Source organism: Fusarium flagelliforme, assembly GCF_020744385.1.
Source record: "Fusarium flagelliforme strain FIESC 12 MPI-CAGE-AA-0113 chromosome Unknown B0J16scaffold_2, whole genome shotgun sequence".
Classification (NCBI taxonomy): domain Eukaryota; kingdom Fungi; phylum Ascomycota; class Sordariomycetes; order Hypocreales; family Nectriaceae; genus Fusarium; species Fusarium flagelliforme.
In genome coordinates, this window is record NW_025763504.1 from 1,176,435 (window position 1) to 1,194,817 (window position 18,383).

The 18,383-nt window shown below is 48.6% G+C and overlaps 8 protein-coding genes across 8 annotated transcripts; 4 read left to right on the top strand and 4 right to left on the bottom strand.

The window, feature by feature from the left end:
- The first annotated feature begins 313 nt into the window (after positions 1 to 313).
- Positions 314 to 2,438, top strand: B0J16DRAFT_54519 (GatB/GatE catalytic domain-containing protein). The gene has a single exon (XM_046134035.1). It carries the CDS (start codon positions 432 to 434, stop codon positions 2,283 to 2,285), a length of 1,854 nt encoding a protein of 617 aa, XP_045986029.1. The 5' UTR covers positions 314 to 431; the 3' UTR covers positions 2,286 to 2,438.
- Positions 2,439 to 2,621: 183 nt separating this feature from the next.
- On the top strand, positions 2,622 to 3,575 carry B0J16DRAFT_315813 (uncharacterized protein; the record flags this gene model as incomplete). Its single annotated transcript, XM_046125273.1, has 1 exon — positions 2,622 to 3,575. The coding sequence occupies one exon, from the start codon at positions 2,622 to 2,624 to the stop codon at positions 3,573 to 3,575; it is 954 nt and encodes a 317-aa protein (XP_045986030.1).
- Positions 3,576 to 4,147: 572 nt separating this feature from the next.
- B0J16DRAFT_315814 (uncharacterized protein) lies at positions 4,148 to 5,065 on the bottom strand (the record flags this gene model as incomplete). Its single annotated transcript, XM_046125274.1, has 1 exon — positions 4,148 to 5,065. One exon carries the CDS (start codon positions 5,063 to 5,065, stop codon positions 4,148 to 4,150), a length of 918 nt encoding a protein of 305 aa, XP_045986031.1.
- A 1,867-nt stretch (positions 5,066 to 6,932) lies between these two features.
- On the top strand, positions 6,933 to 7,980 carry B0J16DRAFT_54532 (GPR1/FUN34/yaaH family-domain-containing protein). Its single transcript, XM_046134036.1, has 2 exons — positions 6,933 to 7,334; positions 7,388 to 7,980. Exons 1-2 carry the CDS (start codon positions 7,066 to 7,068, stop codon positions 7,947 to 7,949), a joined length of 831 nt encoding a protein of 276 aa, XP_045986032.1. The 5' UTR covers positions 6,933 to 7,065; the 3' UTR covers positions 7,950 to 7,980.
- Positions 7,981 to 8,217: 237 nt separating this feature from the next.
- B0J16DRAFT_368399 (uncharacterized protein) lies at positions 8,218 to 9,151 on the bottom strand. Its single transcript, XM_046130217.1, has 2 exons — positions 8,622 to 9,151; positions 8,218 to 8,563 (listed from the first exon to the last, which is right to left on the bottom strand). Exons 1-2 carry the CDS (start codon positions 8,809 to 8,811, stop codon positions 8,370 to 8,372), a joined length of 384 nt encoding a protein of 127 aa, XP_045986033.1. The 5' UTR covers positions 8,812 to 9,151; the 3' UTR covers positions 8,218 to 8,369.
- A 270-nt stretch (positions 9,152 to 9,421) lies between these two features.
- On the bottom strand, positions 9,422 to 11,767 carry B0J16DRAFT_54566 (uncharacterized protein). Its single transcript, XM_046134037.1, has 3 exons — positions 10,862 to 11,767; positions 9,833 to 10,808; positions 9,422 to 9,775 (listed from the first exon to the last, which is right to left on the bottom strand). Exons 1-3 carry the CDS (start codon positions 11,516 to 11,518, stop codon positions 9,468 to 9,470), a joined length of 1,941 nt encoding a protein of 646 aa, XP_045986034.1. The 5' UTR covers positions 11,519 to 11,767; the 3' UTR covers positions 9,422 to 9,467.
- Positions 11,768 to 12,205: 438 nt separating this feature from the next.
- B0J16DRAFT_299427 (ClpP/crotonase-like domain-containing protein) lies at positions 12,206 to 13,544 on the top strand. Its single transcript, XM_046124537.1, has 2 exons — positions 12,206 to 12,724; positions 12,777 to 13,544. Exons 1-2 carry the CDS (start codon positions 12,345 to 12,347, stop codon positions 13,351 to 13,353), a joined length of 957 nt encoding a protein of 318 aa, XP_045986035.1. The 5' UTR covers positions 12,206 to 12,344; the 3' UTR covers positions 13,354 to 13,544.
- Positions 13,545 to 14,491: 947 nt separating this feature from the next.
- B0J16DRAFT_353601 (uncharacterized protein) lies at positions 14,492 to 18,353 on the bottom strand (the record flags this gene model as incomplete). The annotated part of the gene is made up of 4 exons (XM_046129321.1): positions 14,492 to 16,215; positions 16,268 to 16,652; positions 16,708 to 18,191; positions 18,245 to 18,353. The coding sequence occupies 4 exons, from the start codon at positions 18,351 to 18,353 to the stop codon at positions 14,492 to 14,494; spliced, it is 3,702 nt and encodes a 1,233-aa protein (XP_045986036.1).
- Between the last annotated feature and the right edge of the window lie 30 nt (positions 18,354 to 18,383).

An 18,383-nucleotide genomic window follows, 5' to 3' on the forward strand; every position in this document is an offset into this window, starting at 1 on the left:
ATCTTGCTTGGCACGTGATGCACCACTCATCCACGACCCCATCACCAAAGATCATCGCAGCCCCACCAGAGCTACGAAAGCGAGACCGGGAAAGATTCGAGATTCTCCAAAGACCAATTGAGTTGCTCAGAGGTTTCCGATAACCACCAATTCGAGGCCACAACGACCCTGTTCGTTGCTATGATTTACATGTAATCAGCCTCAATTGTGTTGCCAAGTCATAACGCATTACTACTGCAACCCTCACAAGTTACCACACCAACGAATTCTGTATAGGATCGCACTTCCGTGCTGCGATACTTTACAGTGTCCCACAATCCAGAGATTAAGCTCATTGATCTTAACGAGGGGCTCTCAAATTAAGCTTCTATAAGGCTATACCACCAACAACTGGGGCAATAACTGAGGGAACCTTCACTCTTCTTATCAACATGTCACGTATCCCAACTTCAGTCCTCAGCAAATACCTGCTGAAAGGCCAGATACCCCGGCAAGGCTGCCTCAGTGCGCGCCACATACCCAGACATCCGTCATTACCTTCAGCTGCTGCATATATCGCCCACACAGCCAGGCATCTGCATACGTCTCCTGAAGCCGTCACACCACCTCCAGCGCAGCCAGTACCTTTGCGCAAGCAACTGAAAGATGAAGCAAAGAAAGCAAAGAAGCAGGGCAAGAAGAAGACAAAGGGTGACTCACAAACAGTCGAAGGGTGGGAGTTAACTGTTGGCATCGAAATCCACGCTCAATTGAATACCGCTCATAAACTATTTTCACCGGCTGTTACCTCCTTCAACGACGAGCCAAATAGCCATGTCGCCCTTTTCGATGTTGCCATGCCTGGCAGTCAACCTCTTTTCCAGAAAGAGACCCTAATTCCCGCTCTCCGTGCAGCTCTCGCCCTGAACTGCGAAGTCCAGGAGGTTAGTCGATTTGACCGAAAACATTACTTCTGGTGGGATCAGCCCTCAGGATATCAGATCACCCAGTATTATGAGCCATTTGCCAAAAGCGGCCACATCACTCTTCTTGCCCGCGACGGGATCTCTCCTCAAGATGGCGAAAGTGTCACGATCGGAATCAAGCAAGTTCAGCTCGAGCAGGATACGGCAAAGACGTTGGCTCAAACCGACAAGGTTCAATGGCTCGACTTCAACCGTGTAGGAGTGCCTCTGATTGAGATCATTACGGAGCCTGAGCTTCATCATCCCCGAACTGCAGCTGTTTTTGTGCGAAAAGTTCAGATGCTGCTGAACACTGTCGATGCCTGTGTGTCGGGTATGGAGACTGGTGGTCTGAGAGCCGATGTCAACGTTTCTGTTCGCAGGACTGATGGATCTAACCCTTCCCTTGGCACAAGGACCGAGATCAAAAACTTGAGTACTATCAAGGCAGTTGAAGACGCCATCATTGCCGAGCGCGACCGACAAATCCGTGAGTTGGAAGCTGGACGATCCATACCCAGTGAGACTCGCGGTTGGTCTATTGGATCGACAGAGACGCGACGCCTCCGTGGAAAAGAAGGTGAAGTTGACTATCGCTATATGCCTGACCCTGATATTGCGCCACTGGTCATTGGGGACGATCTAGTTGGCCACTTACGACAGTCATTGGCTGTGACACCTGATTCGGAACTGGATACCCTGATTGCTCGATTTGGGCTTACAGCCAAGGATGCACTATCTCTGATCAACCTTGAAAACGGCTCGCGTGTGCAGTACTACTACAAGGTGCTCTACTCAATCCAGGAGAAGCTTGCGGAAGACCTGAGTGAAGCTGAGATGCCGGAATTCAAAAGCTATTCTGCAGTGGTCGGCAATTGGATCATTCATGAGCTGGGTCGCCTCACCACATACAAGGCAGGCCCGCTCGCGGCTAGAGACCTAACATTCACACCAGAAGGTGATTGTGAACAGGTCCCCGACTCTGAGCTCTCGCAGCTTTTGTATCATCTGATCCGCAAACAGATCACGGGCAAGGTGGCCAAGGAGCTTTTGTTCGCTATTTATCTCAAGGAGATTGAGGGCGGAGTTACTCAGGCCATCGAGGAAAACGATCTGTGGTTCAAGGAGATCACAATGGAGGATTACGATCAGCTAGCTGATGAGGCAATGGAGGGCGAGGATAAAATCTTGCAAGAGTTTGCCAACTCTGAGCAATTTCCCCAAGGCAAACTGATGTTCCTCGTGGGCAAGATGATGCGTCTTGGACCTACTGAACGCATTGTACCTGCAAACGCTGAGCGTGTCATGAGGGCCAAGGTTGAAACTTTACGAAGGACGTGATTCACTTCACTGAAAAGCGGGAATGTTACGGCTGTTACAACACAGCCATTTCCTGTCACCTGAAGTATCCGCAAAGCGACATCGTGTCACCCAAATTTTGATTCAATCTGGTGTTTTTGACAACTAAAGATAGTTGGTCGGTCTAACAATGAGGCTTTTGCCGAGCATCACCAGTGTCACATGAGTTCTCTTGCGCACTGAGGCACAAGGTAGCAAACACGGATCGATCCATACGTGAGTGGGATATGTCTTGAATTAAACAACTATTTCTTCTCTTCCAAAGCGTTCACAAAACCAAGCTTGGTTATGACAAGACCTGATACATTTACGACAAACATGCCCTTGAAAATAGACAAACCTATGGCTACTATCTTTCTACCACGTATTGCGTCTCCTGATTCCAAGGACAGAAACGTTCCACGAACAATGACATCCAGCCATAGCCCGTCATTTAAGACAACAGTCCCAGGCGACCGAGACAACAATGACGATGGTATAAAGACAGAAATAAAGACAGAGACCGTGTGGGAGACGATGAATCCATATACAGAAACGAGTGAAGCCAGTACATCAGCTGCTACTTCACGTCCAAGAACAAAGATTGCAGCGACTCCAACTACTACTACTACTACCACTACCAAAAATGATGCGAACTATTCTACTACTAGTCCCACTGCTATTCAAAGTCCAGGATCCCTCGCACCGGAGTTCCAAGAGTCTCGCGGATTATCGGACGGGGCAATCGCTGCAGTTGTTCTTGGTGTTGTGTTTGGATTAGCTGCCATAGCATTAGCAGCGTGGTTCTTATTCTATAAGAGGCACAGAGGTTCAACGATCAATCGAGCCACTTCTCCGCAAACTCCAATCTATAACCCTCCCCCTCCAAGTTCGCCATTGCCAACCCCTCCTCCCATTGCAGAGTTGAGCTCTCAGGGTGATGGATCGCCCAGCATGGAGGATTCTTGGGCTAGCTATGGCGACCGCGTGCGATCCCCCACGCCTCAACCCGCGGTGGCAGAGGTGAAGAGTTTTACACGGACGTGGCAGAAACCTCGCGTCTATACGGTCGGTGGAGGTCGTATTGCGGAGCTTCATGGCTCGGAGCCTTCGACGAGTAATGATGACGGGGACGATAAGATGTCGCCCATCTCGCCATTGTCTAGGGCCGGGCTGTCTCTTGCCGATCGTCGTGTGGTGAGCCCGGTGTCTTTGACCTCGAGGTTCAGCACATTGTCGTCGAGAGCCGACTCGAGCCCTGAACAAGAGGCGAGCCCGAGGAGAGGGTTCTAATGAGATTTTGTATTTTAGATACCTCCATGTCAGTTGCTTACTCAATAGGGGCTGGACTAATTTCGGTGTTTCTGAAAGAGGGTGAGACGATGGAATCTTGTGCTACAGTTCAAAATAGGGGTTGGAGGTCGATGAGTCTGGATCTCAAAAAAGCTCATATCAAAGGAGGTGCTACATGTTGGAAATCACTTCTATAGATTTAGGTAGTCTTGAGCAAATTACTCCGTTAGGTTGCTCAATATATAAATCTCAATTTAAGATGCCATCTCCGTAAGACACACCATGCATCTTGTGCAAGATCGACCTTTGCATGTGACTAATATGGTTCAATTTGAGCGACACCACGGTATCAAAATATAGTATTTCAAGCGCCGTATGCCCATGAAAGGGTCTTATATCCATGTATGCATAATTCCTAATAGATGGGTTGTAGAAGGCAATACCATTCAACTCCAAACTCCTTACGTGCTGAAACACGATAATGCCCATAAAGAAAAATGGACCGTAGCAAATCAAGGTATGTTCTCACCAACCCTATGTTACCTTGTCCACCAGGTATGTCCACCATCATTCTACGGCCTTCCGTTATGTCCAGGGCTGTGACCATGACCATGACTTGCCAACACTTCACTATCATATTTTCCAGGCTGGAAGGCATAATTCAAGTTCTCTCTATCCTTCAAGAACATATCCACTCTTTCGTCTTTGGATCTGCCCGCAGCAATCGTGTTCCGACGTGCAACCTGCTGTCCGATAGCAAGGTTGGACTGGGCCTTCATTTCCATGAGATCAGCGCCGTATTGCTCTGCTCTACTCATTTGAGCGAAGGCACCGATCATACACATGCAAACAACGACCGTGGCGAAAACGCCATTGGACATATACATAGGGCCAGGGACCCTGCCGTTGCGAGCATCATACCAACGCTCCCAGTCCTCCCATGTTGCGTTATGTGCAGCAGATCCGGCCTTGTGGCGCCAAGCACGATCGGCATTACGGACAGTTTCGTTGAGTGTCTGAGGCTTACCACCGGTCCATCCTACACCGTGAACATCATAGAGTTGACGCTTGGACGGGTCGCTGAGGAGGTCATTGGCAGCAACGATGAGACGATAGCGTTCTAGGCGAATTGCATGTGGAATATTATCAATATCGGGAGTATGGCTGTGTCTGTCGGGGTGGTAGACTTTGACAAGCTGGTAAAATCGATGTTTGGTATAAGGGGCGTCACTCTTCATAGAGAAGATCTCGTAGGGAGAAGGATAATTTTGTTTGGGCCATTCGGGGATATCATTATGGCTGAAGCTGCCTCTTTGGTCGTTATTTACTGTAGCATATCGCCTATGTCGGTCTATTGAGCAAGCCGTTGCTGGCGCATAGCTAGATCGTACCCCTCTAGATGACGTTATAGACCGTAGAGGTGGGAGACTCGAGACGGCGGGGAAGGCATTGCAGGAGCCGAGTAAGATGGCAGATTTGTTCAGCGGCATGACGATGGCGATGGTTGGCATAAGCCGAGAGGCATTGAAAACATGTTCAGTGCCGCGAGCTTTGAGATTTTGGGTATCGCGGATTGAGCATGTTAGAGCAGGAAAGGATAGTGACGACGATGAACGTTTGAACGGCGCATCACGCGCAGCGAATGAGGATGCGGATCATACCCGCATATTCCGTCCACTGAAGCTCAGCTGCGAACTGCAAACCCCACAAACGGAGGTTCCAATGGCAGGGATTATCTGATATCCCGGCCGAGAACGGAGATCTGACAAGCCACAGCCGCCACGGTCACGAGACCAGGTGAGTCTTCACCGAGACGTTCACCTCGGTGAAGTAATCCTCTTACCAAGATATCCCTGCTTCGATCTGCCGACATGCCGAGACATCCTTGTTTCCAACGACAAAATCGTTCACATAATCCGTTCGAGTTGCCATTGAGTATCTTGCCGGGTAAATCAGTCGATATTCAGCCAAAACGGCAGATCGACTTGAAGCATAACAATGCCAGTCTAAAGTAGCAGCTATTGCCGACATATCCGGCCCCCAACATTTGGAATTGGGTATACAGTATCTCTCATCGAGATAATGCTCTCTGAGTTAGTCGGTAACAAACCTGTATAACCGAGCTTCCATTCGAGCGATACCGAGGATATCGACATATTGTCAGTATTATCAATATTGACTAAGGTGATAGTCACCGGGAATAACGGCGCATCATCGACGCCATCGTCATCAGAGGCGCTGGTCTAAACTCGGACCCTCGATCTGGACAAGATTCACGCATATCTCGACTCTAGTTAATTCCGTTTATGCTTCTCCTCACTTTACGAAGCCGACTCCGCGATTGGGGTAAAGACAAAATATGGTCGTCACCCACACCATGGGGAAAGACCCGTCAAGAGATCGACCAGACACACGGTACCTGGGAACGGCATTTCATATGCCGTAAGCCAATAAGACCATCTACAATTCGAACATGACTCTGGATAGCTTCCTTTTCCCACGTTCATGAGCTCGAGTAGTGGATCTCCGAGGGCGGAAGTCTTCCGGCATGGGTGACAGTCTCTCTCCACTTCCAACGACACAATTTGGTCGTCATCTCCACCACAAGCTTTTCTCTGCCGTCACTAAAACCTCTAGGGTGGTCTCCACGTTGTATTATCTCCGGGCCTACTGCTCCCCAGTCGGCCTGTGTTGAGGCTCAACGCTGTTAGACAGGGCCAGGATGTTCCTCCCGGCTTGGCCAGAGCCTCAATGTGTTGGTTCTTCCTTGTCAGATCATATCACAGGCCTGGACTGTTGATATCTCGAACCAACGGAAAGTTCCTTGGTCAACTAACACGACATGGTTCAAGCTATTTGATTTGAAATCTTTCCGTCTGCTTGACTCGAAAATGGCCAGTCATTGCCACACTTTACCCATCACTGAGTGCTTAACTTATGACGACTGGATTATACCCTGGACGTGGGATCCGCTTCTTCCAAAGCACCCCAAACAGCATCCCCGAGCTTGCTCCAGTACATCCGCGTGCCGACATATCCATCCTCCGGGATCCTCTGTTTGCAAAGGTCCCATCATGCCTTATTCGGAAAATCCACCTGGCTGTTCTCCACGTTCATCCTCGGCCCTTTGGTGTCGTTCCTGCTCAAGTTCTGTTAGCGTCGTGGGTCGTCGAGCTCAGATGATGGATCAACCTTTGGGTTATCAATTTTCAGTCTCTCGCTGATCTTTCAGTACGATAGTGACTCTCGCTCGGCTGGGGAATTTCCGTATGCACAGACTGATGAATGGGATGTCCGCCCCTTCGTCATGCGAGATAGAGTATGGGGTAAGTCCCTTACTTGTTGTGATCAATATAAAAGGCTGTAGACCCTAAGTGGGTTGATAAAGATTCTTCTCCAGGTCTTTGTGTTTAAACTTGTTTCTCCCCTCGCAAGTCATACAGTCTATCGTAACTCAGCCTTTATACTCCTCGGTTGAAACTCGAACAATATGTCTGCCGGCACTCCTCCATCTCACGGGGCAACTACCCCTACACAATATACCGACAAGGAAGATGGTGGTCACTATGGTGGTCACTATCACTGCAACCATCCTCACCACCACCATGAAGAACGAAACAACAACGTCCAGAAGCCTCACCAGTCCATGGTATCGCAGGTTTACAACCCTTCGTTCAAGGCCGCCAACCCTGGTCCCCTTGGTCTGATCAGTTTCGCTCTGACTACCTTTGTTCTTGGTCTTTACCAGTGTGGTGCTGGGTAAGTTCATTCCGCCCTTATATATATAGCTTCATAGGCTGACACTTCGACAGACTTCCTGATAACAACCCTTTCGGCGGCGTTGGCCCTGACCAAGCCATCTTCGGTTTGGCTGTCTTCTTCGGCGGCATTGCCCAGTTTCTCGCAGGCCTCATGGAATTCCGCGTTGGCAACACCTTTGGTACCACCGTCCACTGTTCTTATGGTGCTTTCTGGCTTGCCTTTGCCATGTTCTTCGTCCCCGACCTTGGTATTAAGGATGCATACAAGGGCGACGACCGCGCATACAGCTTCGCCCTGGGTATCTTCTTGATCCTGTGGTGCTTCCTAACTCTCATCTTCTTCATCGCCGCTCTCAAGACCAATATTGCCATCCTGGTTGTTCTTGGCTGCTTGTTCCTCGCCTTCCTCTTCCTCAGCATGGCTCAGTTCCTACAAACCAGCCACCCAACAGCTGCGATCCGAATCAATAAGACAGGCGGTGCATTTTCGGTCATTTGCGCTTTCGGAGCTTTCTACGCGGGAGCCGCAGGCATTATGACCGAGGATACGACATGGGTTCGCTTCCCACTTGGCGAAATCGATGTTAAGCCCAAGAAGACCAACATCGCTTAAGATACGAGTGGAGTTTACTCCTGATGGAAGACATACATGATCTGATCGTGGAAGGCTAGTTTTAGCATGTTAATGATTTGGATGGAGGATGTTGATTTATACCCAATATTATGAATTGTAATGATAGTAAATAAGACACGATACGAAAATAAGTGCCTCCAAAAATGAATGACGTCAAATATCAGCCGCCAGCCAAGCTGCATGAGAACATGTCTTAGATGCAATGGTACAAGTTGCTTTAACATGTCTATGGCACGATATATGATAAGTTGTTTCAAGTGATGCTAATTGAATCATTGATGCATTAATATTGATTCCCTAAACCGTATGATGCATGGCTTGTAATCGTACAACAGACCATTATTAGGTCTGGCTTTCATTATTTCCTTTCGTATCCCAACAAGTTTAGAGCTTCTTGGCTTACAACTTGTGCTTAGCCTCCTCAGCAACACCCTTTGCCTTGCCCTTGGCTTGCTCAGCAGCGCCCTTGGCCTCGCCCTTGAGCTCTTGAGCCTTGCCAGCAGCCTCACCCTTCAGCTCCTTGGCCTTTGCGGCGGCGTCGTTGGAGTCAGTGATGTCCCGAGCGGCAGCCTTGGCCTTGGCAGCAGCGTCCTCTGTAAGACATCATTAGCATTGGCTTCTCGAAGTAACTTGGTATTTGGAGAGACTAACGTCCAGCCTCAATGCCGTCGACAATCTTGTCGCTCACAACACGGTCGACCTTTTGGGCAGTGTCCTTGACAGCATCGGTAGCAGTTCGCTGGAGAGCGAAGCTGGTGGTGAATGTTCGGGGAGCCTGGAAGGCAATGACGCGAGGAGCGAGGGCCACACGGCGGATGACGTTCTCTGTGAGGAAAGACATTGTGATGATTGGTTTGTTTGTTTTTGGTGTGGGAGGGTTGAATTAGGTGGATTGAGTTTATTGATGAAGATTAAGAGTCAATTGATGAAGAATTAAAGAAGGAGAAAGAGGAAGCTCTTGTAACTTATGTTATGACGCCGAGAGCTTGTCATAGCTGCATGATGTCACTCGCGGGGAAGGAGCTCCCTGTTGCGGTGCGACCAAGCACGTGAAGGGAGTAATGATGACGCAGTGAGGCTTGAATAAACGGGGGGAAAGTGCTCAGCTGCAGTTGAAGCTTGACTTCTTTCTGCTTTTGTGTTTAATCTCATCATCGAGATATGCTGTGGACGATCGCCGGAGCTTTGGTGGGGAAAGTAAGTTTACCATTCAGATGGCTGGGTGTTAGTGCAATTGGCAGGTACCATCAAGATCTACCTTCCATAGAGCTTAATAGAGATCACGCCGATATCTTTAGTCGAATAGACAGATTTAGCTGGTCACCGCCATTGCTGTTGAGTTTAATGTGGCACTTGAGAATGGAGATGGCTTCATTAATATTCTATTTTGCAATTATCGAGTCTAACAAAATTCAAGAGTACTATATACGACGACTCTTCATAAGTCATTATTCAATCGTTGATCATCAGTATATGCAAAGCTCATTGATCGTCATCTCATGCCTCCTTCTTCACACTACTCTCGGAGCATATCTCATCGGGCGTTGCGGCCCTTCTTTTTCCTTCTATCACGTCCCTTTGAACCCCACGATTGGGACTTCCCAGCTGCAAGGTATCAGATCCGCGGATCATGAATTCTTCTGTTCCAGGCCTTGGCATTGGGCCATCGCACCTGTCGTCAGTCTCATTATCATCATTGATAACGCATTCATCTGCAGATGTCCCCACTCGACCGTTTATAACGTTGTCAATACGTAACCTTGGTGGACCCGAGTTCAGCCTCATGCCGTTCTTGGGAGGTCCAGCTGCATGCAGTTGTTAGCAAAACGAGCACTGGATCAAGTTCATGAGTGGATACTTACACAGTAGTAGGTCAAACAACTTAACGATGACGGGACCCCAGACCGTGACCGCGATGATTTGTCCGTAGGACCATCTATTGGCCGCAAAGCTCTCTGCATTGATGACTTTGGTGAGAGAGATCATATACAGGATATTGATCACCAGATATGCGACTTCAAGAATGCGCCAGAACCATTTCTTGATGAAAAGCCCTCGTCGCTGTTTGCCCCAACGTGGCCATCGACCAAGGCGATACGACCCAAACTGGACGTGTTTGGTGAGATGATGCTTTCGAAGCGTCCAAGCGAGTTGATCAGCCACCAAAGCTATGATGGCAATAGTGTCAAGAATGAGAAACGTCATCTTGTATAGCAGAGGATGAGGAAAGAAACTGAACCCTTGTCCATCGATACCTTGGGTTGCAGCGCAATACGTTCGAGGACTTGGATTGAAGCCGCACCCTTCGATTTCGTTCTGGCCTTTGAACAAAGCGAAAGCATCCTTGAAGTATATCTTCTGCGATGTTGCTATAATGGCGAGAAGATACTCCATGAAGAACCCCAAAAACGTATGCCAGTTACGGATACCTTCATGATGAAGACAAATCTGAATGAGGAACATGGGAAGAATACCGTTCTGGGAGACATGAAAAGCAATAGCACCATTGACGACAATCTCGCCCCAGAAGGTGCCCTCTTGAGAATTGACAACAATTGCAAGAATGGATGCAATTTGCACGGCAAAAACAAACCAGCACTGAGCTTCTTGAAACTCAACCAATGTGGTTGCAATGGCAATACTCGTACGGGATAAGCCACCAGAGTCACGCCAGATCATGCTCTCAATTCGAGTCAAGCTGCGTTTCAGACGATAAGGCTCGGGTTCAGATTTGCGACGACCAGTGCCTTGGGTGATGTTGACCCAGAGGGTGAAACCTTTGAGAAGAAGATACAGAGACGCAGCAAAAGATACTTGCATGACATATGAGATGAGAACCTACAGCACCTTGGGTTAGTATGGAGTCAATGATAGTGGCTGCTTTGACTTACACCTGGCCCAAAAATATCTGGGTTGACCTCTGCTGGCAGGTCGGGACAGAATTCGTCCAGGGCCTCAAATATCTCCTCAGGAGTTGATTCTTCATATTTGAGGCGGTCAATTGAACGGTTGCAAGGTTTGCTCAAACCGTCATTATCACAGGCATCCTGGGCACAAGTGATGAGAGACCTGAGCACTGGTCTTCCATCAAACTCAGCCAGAGTACCAGAACCCATCACAGCACTGGCATTTCGTTCAGTCTCTTCGCTGACATAATAAGCATTCGCATCTTGAGTCCAATGCGCCGCCGCGGCCAGGGCAGCACAGTTGTAGAAGGTTTCCAGTGAGCTGAAGAATAGAGCTGAGCTGTTGCAGGCGCGAGTACAGTCAGCTACGCCATCGATATGGCATCCGGAGCTGAATAGGATAATTTCTTGACCCCCATCAAGGTTGGTGGCGAAAAGTTCTTTGAAGGTGAGTCCTGAATCAACATCATCAGAACCAGAGCCGAGACCGGCGATGTCGAGAAAGGGGAAGAAATCCGAGGTTCCGTCGATGCTGCCACGAACAAGAACGGTGAGAGGCGTGTCAGAGGCCGTACTTGAAGGTAATAGAGATGAGACCGTTGAAGATGCCGATAAGGTTTGCAGAACGGGTGTTGTTGCCATTGCGAAAGACAACAGTTGATTCAATCCTCCGCAAACAACTAACAGCGTCCGTCCATTCTTTTTAGTCGGTGTCTTTGTTTATATCAATCATTCGACATGGCCACGTCTGACAGAAACAAAAGTCAGAAGAGAGGACGAGAAAGAGAAAGGGATCTACAAAAAGATGGAGGAGGCTGAATAAAGAGAGGATCCATGGGTCACTCACTGCAAGTGCAAGGCGTTTACTACAGGGAGCTAGTTCATCTTCCGCAGGCTTGGCACGTTTTCCCCAAATGGTAATTTTGAAGCTTGTATTGTGGCTTAGTGAGCTTTAGCTCATGACTTATGAGTACTACTCTCATAAGATGAGATGACTGACTCTGGGGTTTCCAGGTTATTAGTTATATTAAAGATCGACTAAAGATGGTGAAACAGTATCAGCTATCATTATAAATCTGTCGAATAATCTTGTACTTGACCGTCACTTTCATCCCAGTATGTGGAACTTGGACCAACTCATCAACTCTCCACCAAAGATACCACGTCAATACCGCCATAGTAAAAACAAGGCTGTCTATTTCCGACTCCTAACAAAAGATTTAAAGTGAAGATAAGATCAAGAACCCATATATAATGTCCGAAGTCCATTTAAACATAAATATCCGTGTCTCAACGTCTATAACCGTCCATCTCTTATCGGTTATCGGCTTAACATTATGAACCGACACCAGCCGACGTCATTATTCCTCGGCTTCCTAATTCCAGTCTGTAGATAATAGATATTCCAATACAAAGCTCATTCTCAACTCCTCCATCAATATCTCACAACCCAATTAAACCATCCAAAATGCCTCCTCGTCTCTCCCAACCTGTAATCACCCTCCCCGTCCTCCGACGTTACTACTCCTCCTCCACCGAACCTCTCATCCGCGTAACAAACCTCCCCGCGCCCAACACTGGCCATATTCGCATCCTCGAATTGAACCGACCATCAGCTCGAAATGCCATCTCTAAAGCTCTTCTAGCGAATCTTCGCGCTGAGATTGATGCTGTGCATAGTCAATATGGACCCAATGGCGAGGAATTGCCTCTTCCTCAGCGCTTTGGTGGTGCCGCGGGGGTAGATGAGAAGGGTCCTACGAGAGCTGTTGTCTTGGCTAGTGCTGTTGATACATCTTTTTGCGCCGGCGCTGATCTTAAGGAGCGCAAGGGATTTACTCCTGGAGAGTGAGTAAATCTGTATCGCCTGTCGATTGCATTACACTAATAATTATTTTAGGACTGCTGAGTTTCTTACAAACCTCCGCAACACTTTCACAGCTCTATCCAACCTCCCCATCCCGACCATCTCAGCCATTTCCTCCGTCGCACTCGGCGGCGGTCTCGAGCTCGCCCTCTCCACACACTTCCGAGTCCTCAGTTCCAACGCGACAGTCGGTCTTCCAGAGACACGTCTCGGCATCATCCCCGGCGCCGGCGGCACCCACCGTCTCCCCGCTCTCATCGGTCTCTCACGCGCCCGCGATCTGATCCTCACCGGCCGTCGAGTTGGAGCTCCCGAGGCATACTTCCTCGGTATCGCGGATCGCCTTGTTGAAGTCGTGCCTGAGGATGAGCGCGATGGCTCTGATATCCTTGGTGAGGCCAGAAAGGCGGCTTTGAGCGAGGCTGTGAGACTGGCGCAGGAGATTTGCGAGGGAGGACCCATTGGCGTGAGAGCAGGACTTCAGGCTGTTGCTTGGGCGAGGGAAGAGGTCGAGAACAAGATGTATGAGCGAGTAGTCAACTCTGAAGATAGGAATGAGGCCCTTAAGGCATTCGGAGAGAAGAGGAAGCCTATCTTCACAGGTCGATAAAGCAATCCTGTTCGTACTATATAGGTAATATACCCACCCTCTTCACGGCATCACAAAACTTGACTGTCGAGAGCATACGACGAAGATGGCGAATCAGTTGAATCTGATTTCATTTAGTTGTTTCCCCTTCTGGTCTGTTCTATAGACATCTAACAGTATTGAGAATTGGTCACTGAAAGCCTGGGAGAAAGAATAATTTAGGCACTTAACGCCAGTTGAATCTAGCATTGAGAGTGTTCTACCTTGGCACTCTAAGCTCTAAAGAATAACTTCTATTACCCAGAAATATCCTTAGGCTTAGGGTCAAGCAGAGTGATGATTTCGTTCTATTCATAAAAACATAACGCATGCTGCTGTGCATTCATTCGGTCTTGTGGGTATAAAATGCCGCTTCCTCTCAATTTTCCACCTCTCCATCTTCCATCTTGAGATCTTTGATGTCTTCCATCTTGGTGTCTTTGATGTCTTCCATCTTGATGTCTTTGATGTCTTCCATCTTGATGTCTTCCACCTCTCCATCTTCCATTTTGATGTATACGTCTTTAGCATTCTGTGACGCCTTTTTCTGCAATGCTTCCCTGATGTAATCAACCATCCCACGGAGTTTTCTAGGTTTTTCTTCATCAGAACCGGCGGAGGTTCCTCCGGGGTTTCTGTTTTCTGGTGGTCGATATGAACCCTTTGACTTCTTGTCTTGAGATGACTGAATTCGCCCTTCTCGCTTCAATCCAGGCACCGCACGTAATCCAGGCACTGCACGTCTAACAACCTTTGCTCGCTTTGCAGGAGATACTGGAACTGCTACAATCTCCGTTGCCACCGTTTCCCCCGACGCATCGGAATCAGTGTCGTGAGCCTCTGGGTCTTCAAGGGGTTCAAAGGGTGTATCTGTAGCACACATTGCGAAAAATTCCAAGTCCTTGGCTGCACGGGCTTTTGCACGATCTGCACGAATGAAGCCAAAGCCATAGCCGAAGAAATTATCAACTGCGTCCTTGCTAGTGTCATCGAATTTGGTGTTGATGTACTCGTTGATTTCCTCATCATCGATATTAGCGAGATCGTCAGAGCTGTCGTCGGGCAAATCTTCCTTTAGCCGCTTGCGTGATCCCGAGCGCTGTAACTTCTCAGAACGCTCCTAGTTATTGCCCTGATCCGAGTATGGAGGCGGAAGTTCCTGATCAGCCCCCGAGCCAACCGGTCTTCGGCGCCGAGGCACGTCCACATACTCTTCCTTGTCCTCATCACGGACATAGCAGAGAAAGTAAGGCTCACCACTAGAGCTCAATGTTTTGAGGACTTCATCTGTGCTGTGTTTGACCTCAACGTTTGAGTCGTTGTATTTGCGCCAAACGTTTTGCTCAAAGTCATAAATCCACACCCAGTAGTGCCCAGATCTGAGACTGCCCCTGTGACAAATGACAGCGTGGAGGCGGTAAGGATTGCTCTTGAGTTGAGCATAATACGTCTCCAGACGGTCTGTAGTTTCTTTGAGCTCAGTCTTCATTTGCTCTCGGACAGCAGATTCGATCTCATTGATGTTTTGTGGCATATCAGACAGCTCGGCTGCAGACACTGCGCGTTTGCTGGGCCTATTGACCACCAAGAAGTCGTCATCTACCGGACCGTCGAATTCCCATGTCTCTTCCGCATCGTCTCCGCCATCAACCATTGCGATGTCTTCCGTTGTGAGCGCATTGCTGCCATCCGCTTTTTCTCCTTGAGAGAGGCTTTCTAGGAAGGGGCCAGTTGGGCCAGTGCTCTCTGCTGCGGCTATGGATGCGTTGATCTCGGATATGCGATTGGCGGCTGCCCAGCTCTTTTCGCGCTCTTTAAATGTCATCGAATCGTGAGGAGTGTCCATAAATCGGTCGAGGTATAGTGTTTCGGGGATTTCAACCGGATTGTCATTCTTTCCATTAACAGATTGCGAACGCTGAATAAGGACGTGCAGCACAGGCGGCAGCGTCTCGATGGCTGTATATCGTGACTGTTCGCTTCCTTCAATAGCCTGGCGGTCAAAATTACGGCCGAGCGCATCATATAGTGAGCATGTTCCACCCTGAGGAGAAGGGAAAGCCGTAATAAATCGATCAAAACTGATTTCCTTCTGGTAAGTGTCCTCGTCTGCCTTCTTTGTGTAATTGATTGTCGTAACAAAGAATGTCTCCATGATTGATTCCATCTGAATCCCTGTAACATCGTTGACATAGGACGGTTGTATGGCGGCTTGGAGACGGCTGATGATATTGCCCATGACTTCCTCAACATCTTGTTGATCTGTGCCAGAAGATCTGTCCTGGTGTTCCAGGGCGGTCAGGACTTTCTGGTCAATCGTCGAGGGTTCCTTGGCGTCTATCATCTCCGTATCAGTAGACTGATCCTTTTTAGAATCATCAATGTTCCTCTTCTCAGGGGTTCCGACAACCTCATCGGCTTGGTGACTTGGTCGACTGATCTCAACCACATCATCGTCCTGTTCAACTTCCATTACAGTATCAATGAGTTGGCCATCGTTGGTTGCTGGGGAAGTTTCAACTTTGTCATAAGAACGGTCGGAATCATCCCCGATAAGTGTCTGTGAGCTGACGGTACTGGCTGTATCGATCGGGTCACGATCATCCTTCACATTCGTAGTAGCCATCTCTACATCATCGGAATCATTAGCTGGAGGACCTGGCGGTGGTCTTGTAGGGAGTGGCGGTGGCTGGCTTCCAGTAGCCGAATCGGCAGAAGTATTGGCGGATTTAACGAGGGTGTCTGTATCCAGAAGGACAGCATTCGCTAATCTCTGTGAGGGTCTCGTTGCTCTCATGTTCGAGTTTTCAAGTTTCGTAAACAACTCCGAAAGCTCTTTGGCAACTAAATCTAATTAGAAAGGTTTTTCGAGTGTGAGGATGGGGGTGGTACTCACAAGCTTGAGCAACAACAGCCTCTTCACGCTTCATCCGCATCTTGTTGCCGCCAATCCTCCGATGCTCGATCGTCTCATCAGTCAAGTCTAGCTTGAAATCATCATAGCGGACGGCAATATCTCGTACAGGCTTGACAGTGAAGAGGTATTGTAAAAGACTGTTCAGATAGCATGTGTTTCCGATGTTCTCCAGTCCAACCGGAAGATCATAGTCGGCAGGTTGGTCTGAACTACTAGTATTGATCAGATCAGAGCCAATAATATCGTTCTGCTGTCGCAACTGAGCAACCTCTCCTTTGAGGTCTGCGGAATTGGTGCAAATCGCAATTTTATACATGGCGTCCAAGTAAGTTGTTTTGGCATCCTTGTGTTTGGCATTCAGGATCTGCTCATTTGGTCAGGATCATCACTTTTCTGTGAAAGTTGAAGTAATATCTTACCTTCTGTTTGACCTTATCAAGAGTATCGGAATCAAAGCTTGCATCGCTTAATCCAAGGATCTCTTTGGCAGTGGTTAGAGAAAATCCTTCCTCGTATTCCTTCTCCAAAGCGCGTCTGTAAGCCTCATCACTTGTCGCGTTGGAGATCAGCATCAACATGCTCCGTGCAGTAGCGGCATCGCTAGGATCATGTACCACCTTGCGACGGTATGCCAGCACTATTGAATCTGCGTTATAGTTATTTGGTGGCTGCAGTCCGAAAAAAAGCAGTGCCTGGTTCGTCAACTCGGCATCCTCGTTGTCGGTCTGTGTTGGGGCCTGACTATCAAACACAGACTGTTGCGTCATGGCATAATAACCGAAATCCTGGTCGTTCAGATCGTTGGCGATTTGTCCAAGTGCCTCTATCAATTCTCTTCTTTTCTTTGGTAGCAAATCCCATTGTCTTCTGTAAGCATTGTCGACGATTCCCTTGTCCTGGTTTGGCAGCACGCCCATCAATTTGTAACGGTCGAGATTGACAAAAACATTAGAGCTGACATTCGGAACCTCTGAGCAGCCCAGGTAGGCGTGGAGGCTGGGAGTGCAAAGCTCGGCGGCTTCGCCTCGTTTGTGAATTAAGCACTGGACTTCAGCCCTGACATCCTCAATATATCCGCGATATGTGCCTGTTTTGGTAGCACCGTTCGGGGCGTCGGGTGGATAGGGTACTTTGGGCGTGAATGCCCCTTCGTCCACACCATCATCCCCCCTGATGTCAATGGTTTCCTCAAATTCAAGCTCTCTGAATATGCTGAAACAGCGAGGTCCGAAGAGCACAGCGAATCTTTTGTTGCGTTTAGAGATACTTCTAGCACCTTCTTGAGACGTTGCCTCTATCAAGTTCTTGAGGTAGGTGTTTAAATTTATGGGGGCTTGCATCGCCCAGTCATCAGTTGCAGTCGCGTAGCGTTCTGGATCATTTTCCTTGGCAATACGTAGCTCCTCCCGAATCGTGTCAGAGTCAAGCAGCAGATTAATCCACCACAAAGGCATGCGAGGCATTGAGATTTCCAGGTTAATTGAAAATGTGCAGGGCCCAGCCGAGCATGCAAAGGTCTCGCGGGTAACAAGTGGGTAATATTTAGATCGTCGCTTGGTGATGATTTCTTCTGAATCCGAGCCAGCCCAGGCCAAGTGGTGCCAGGGGAATCTGCCATCTCTTGGTGGCCATTGTTTTTGGTTGGAATTGCAGAGACCGCTGGCATGCTCCTCGTCCCATAACAGATTGAAAACAAAATGGAAGTGGCAATCGATACACACTGAGGATAACATGCGCGCTCCGACGCTGAGGAAACTCTGGTTGCCATTTAGGATTAGTCGATGGGTGTGGTCTTGCCATGGGTAGGGAACGTCAAGGCTCGCTTGTTGTGCTCGCGTGAAGAGATCGCATGTGGTGAAGTTGTTGTTCAGAAGTTCGTATATCCATCTCGAGGGATTACATCCTAACAACTGGTTTTAGCAGACCGAGCCTATATTGATGGAACCAAAAACATACCTCCCCATCCCAAATTATGTATCTTGGTCTTTTGATCCGTCCAGTTGTGCGGGACATCACCGGGATGGCCTGTTCCAGGTAGTGTTGCATACGGGTCCTGGTCGGCCATGATAGATAAATTCAGCCCTTGGGATATTTC

What these genes read in the sequence shown, in the direction of transcription:
- B0J16DRAFT_299427 (XM_046124537.1), top strand. Translation starts at nt 12,345, where the DNA reads ATGCCTCCTCGTCTCTCCCAACCTGTAATCACCCTCCCCGTCCTCCGA. An exon ending in AAGGGATTTACTCCTGGAGA is followed by an intron (nt 12,725 to 12,776) that starts GTGAGTAAATCT and finishes TAATTATTTTAG; the next exon opens with GACTGCTGAGTTTCTTACAA.
- B0J16DRAFT_54566 (XM_046134037.1), bottom strand. Translation starts at nt 11,518, where the DNA reads ATGGCAACAACACCCGTTCTGCAAACCTTATCGGCATCTTCAACGGTC. An exon ending in CAGATATTTTTGGGCCAGGT is followed by an intron (nt 10,809 to 10,861) that starts GTAAGTCAAAGC and finishes AAGGTGCTGTAG; the next exon opens with GTTCTCATCTCATATGTCAT. An exon ending in GTTGTTTGACCTACTACTGT is followed by an intron (nt 9,776 to 9,832) that starts GTAAGTATCCAC and finishes AACTGCATGCAG; the next exon opens with CTGGACCTCCCAAGAACGGC.
- B0J16DRAFT_54532 (XM_046134036.1), top strand. Translation starts at nt 7,066, where the DNA reads ATGTCTGCCGGCACTCCTCCATCTCACGGGGCAACTACCCCTACACAA. An exon ending in CTTTACCAGTGTGGTGCTGG is followed by an intron (nt 7,335 to 7,387) that starts GTAAGTTCATTC and finishes ACACTTCGACAG; the next exon opens with ACTTCCTGATAACAACCCTT.
- B0J16DRAFT_368399 (XM_046130217.1), bottom strand. Translation starts at nt 8,811, where the DNA reads ATGTCTTTCCTCACAGAGAACGTCATCCGCCGTGTGGCCCTCGCTCCT. An exon ending in CGACGGCATTGAGGCTGGAC is followed by an intron (nt 8,564 to 8,621) that starts GTTAGTCTCTCC and finishes GATGTCTTACAG; the next exon opens with AGGACGCTGCTGCCAAGGCC.
- B0J16DRAFT_54519 (XM_046134035.1), top strand. Translation starts at nt 432, where the DNA reads ATGTCACGTATCCCAACTTCAGTCCTCAGCAAATACCTGCTGAAAGGC.